The 3,181-nt window shown below is 33.5% G+C and overlaps 1 protein-coding gene across 1 annotated transcript; it reads left to right on the forward strand.

The window, feature by feature from the left end:
• Window positions 1-3,181, forward strand: LOC133033643 (amino acid transporter AVT6C-like). The gene is made up of 5 exons (XM_061108635.1): window positions 1-579; window positions 1,559-1,711; window positions 1,797-2,000; window positions 2,091-2,556; window positions 2,777-3,181. The coding sequence occupies exons 1-5, from the start codon at window positions 192-194 to the stop codon at window positions 2,895-2,897; spliced, it is 1,332 nt and encodes a 443-aa protein (XP_060964618.1). The 5' UTR covers window positions 1-191; the 3' UTR covers window positions 2,898-3,181.

Here is a 3,181-nt window from a genome sequence, read left to right on the forward strand (position 1 = left end):
TTGACAAATAGAACCATCACTTAGAAAACTTATCTCCCTTTGTTTTCTTTTTTTTTTTTGGTAAGTCTCTCCTCACCTATTTAAGATTAAGGAGTACTATCCCGTCCGGTTACAAAACTGAAACGGGGGATTCTCAATCCTCACTCCTTACACGAACAACACTCACCACAACTCAGAAGCTAGCTATAATAATGACACTTGAGGGGAAGCAGAGTGAGGGGGCAGGTGGGTCACTCGCTGCTCCACTGCTAGAGGATCAAAACCCAATTTCCGAGGGCGGCGCGTCGTTCTCAGGCGCAGTATTCAACATCTCAACAACCATGATCGGAGCCGGAATCATGTCGATTCCGGCCACCATAAAGGTTCTTGGCATAGTCCCTGGTTTGGTAGTCATTCTATTGGTTGCGCTCTCGGTCGATATCACTGCAGAGTTTATGTTAAGGTACACAAGCTCAGGCAATTCTCAAACCTACGCCGGCTTGTTGGCCGAGTCATTTGGGCGCTTGGGTTCGGTCTCAGTTCAAATTTGTGTCATTCTCACCAATCTTGGCTGCCTTATCATTTATTTGATCATAATAGGTAAGTTCTTATAAGTGTTTTTTCAAATGGGTTTTCCAGAATTTGTTTTTACTTATTAGTGTTATCATTTATCTGTGTATAAAAAATTTAAAGATCATAAATATATTCTTTCTTCCATTTCCTTCCTATTATTGATAAAGGCCAGTCATATTGATTAGGTAGTAATTATATATCTTTAGACCTCATCCCCAAATGATCTGGCATGGTGATAAGAACAAGGCCAATTGCAAAAGGACAAAAATTTGTTTAAATTTGAGAATCAAATCAATAATATCAACATTTCTTTTTCCTTAATACCAAAATAGTATTGCTATCCACATTTAATCAATCATATGATATAATATCCACGTTTCTTTTTCCTTAATATAAAAAAGATAGTGGTTGGCGAAGCTTTACATGGTTCACATGTTGATTTTATATCAACATTCTATAATATCAATGGATATTATTTTTTGAACAAATCAATGTATCAATGTCTTAAATATGCTACCCAATCGATCCTCGTGCAGGCTGTTATTCATTGAATTTGACTTTTTACTAAATGAATGATTGAGAGCTAGAAAATATGAGAGTTTTATCTGCAACTTATAAATTACATTCAATTTTAATAATTTTTATTTTATAAAAATATATATTTTTATTTTTATATGAAATATGTATATAAAAAATAAGCTTATAAAATAATAGAAATAAAATAAAAAATTATATTAGAAAAAATTAAAAAAAATAATATTAAAAAAATGTGTAAATAAAATATAACAACTATTCATATTAAAAAAAATAATGAAAAAAAAATTCATAAAAATATTAAAAATAATTTTTAAAAATTAATTTAAAATTACTAGCCCTTCTAGTCTCAATTTCTAAATTTAGTTTTAATCAAAATTATTAACGTCAAAAAACTGAGTGGCATCATTGATTGCTACCGCTAATAATAATAATAATAATGTGATAAAATGTGTTAAATTTGTTTGGACAGGTGATGTTCTATGTGGGAGTGAATCTGGAGGAAAGTTGCACCTGGGCATTCTACAAGAATGGTTCGGCATGCATTGGTGGAACACTCGTGCTTATGCACTTCTTTTTGTTGCCCTCTTCCTCATTTTACCACTGGTTATGCTACCACGAGTAGGTCAGCAAGCAACATTACAACTCTTTTCGTTTTCGCATTTCTACAAACACCTTAACTCCAACGTCAAGTAAATTTTTTTAATCAGATTCACTCAGGCACAGTTCAGCGATATCGATTCTTTTAGCTGTGGCTTTTGTTCTCATAACCTCTGCCATGGCGATTAACGCAGTATTCCAAGGCAAAAGTCACAAAATGAGATTGTTTCCGGACTTTGCTAATCAAATTTCAATATTTGACCTCTTTACTACAGTCCCAGTACTCGTAACAGGCTTCGGATTTCATGTGAATGGTGAGAATTAAGTTTTCTTTTTTATTTAAAAAAATAAAATAAAATCCAATTTCCCCTAGAAAATTAAATTACTGTGATAAACGAATGCAGTTCATCCAATTAGAGCAGAGCTGAGTAAACGTTCTGATATGAGATCAGCGATTCGAATCTCTTTGTTGATTGGTGTCATCATTTACTTCGCGATCGGGTTCTTCGGGTACCTTCTGTTTGGGGACTCAATCATGGCGGACATCTTGGTCAACTTCGACCAGAATTCTGATACCCCAATTGGGCAATTGCTAAACGATGTCGTTCGGTTGAGCTATGCGATTCACCTCTTGCTGGTGTTTCCCATTATGAATTTCAGCTTGAGGGTCAATATAGACGAACTACTCTTCCCAAATAAGCTGAATTTAGCATCGGACACACCCAGATTCGTGTCTTTGACACTGATTTTGCTCTCTCTTACGTACACAGTGGCCATAGCTATACCAAATATATGGTATTTTTTCCAGTTCATGGGATCAACCACTGTTGTTTTCACCTCATTCATTTTCCCTGGTGCTATAATTCTAAGGTACGTATAAGAAATCCATCCCTAATATTATCTTTATTTTTATTAATTTATAACTTCTTTATTAATACTTTAGTTTTTTGATTTTTTTTTTTCTTTTCAATCACATTTGGCCATTAATGATCAATTCAGTAATTGAGTTTTGTTAGCTTTGGCCATTTCTTTTATGGTTTTTGGATATTTTAGTGTTAATTAATCAAGTAATGTATCTGTTTATGGGCAGGGATGTGCCTGGAATATCAACAAGAAAGGATAAAATTGTAGCCATTCTCGTAATTTTATTGGCAATTATGACTAGTACGATTGCAATATCTACTAATCTGTTCAGTTCATCAAAGAACTGAATCCCATTGATTGTTCATACCCCACTGTGGGAATTTATTCGCATGCATATTTCCTAGGCAGATTTTACAGCCTGGACTTGCGGTTTAGAGGAAAAAAAATCTGCTTGAAAGTGTAATGTGTTATTATATTTTAGACTTAGTAATACCACCTTTACATTACAGCTCATGATAGGAATACCTTAATTCTAAAGGTGGCAATTCGTATTAATGGATTGTATTCGTGTAGTTTTGACACTTATATATTTACAAGCAAATTTCAAATTCAAACTTAACTTATTTATTAA

Source organism: Cannabis sativa, chromosome 1 (genome assembly GCF_029168945.1).
Source record: "Cannabis sativa cultivar Pink pepper isolate KNU-18-1 chromosome 1, ASM2916894v1, whole genome shotgun sequence".
Lineage (NCBI taxonomy): Eukaryota > Viridiplantae > Streptophyta > Magnoliopsida > Rosales > Cannabaceae > Cannabis > Cannabis sativa.

Excerpts from the sequence above, each read along its gene's own strand:
- LOC133033643 (XM_061108635.1), top strand. The coding sequence starts at position 192 with ATGACACTTGAGGGGAAGCAGAGTGAGGGGGCAGGTGGGTCACTCGCT. Across the intron at positions 1,712-1,796 it reads GGTTATGCTACCACGAGTAG|ATTCACTCAGGCACAGTTCA; the intron begins GTCAGCAAGCAA and ends TTTTTTAATCAG. Across the intron at positions 2,557-2,776 it reads CCTGGTGCTATAATTCTAAG|GGATGTGCCTGGAATATCAA; the intron begins GTACGTATAAGA and ends GTTTATGGGCAG.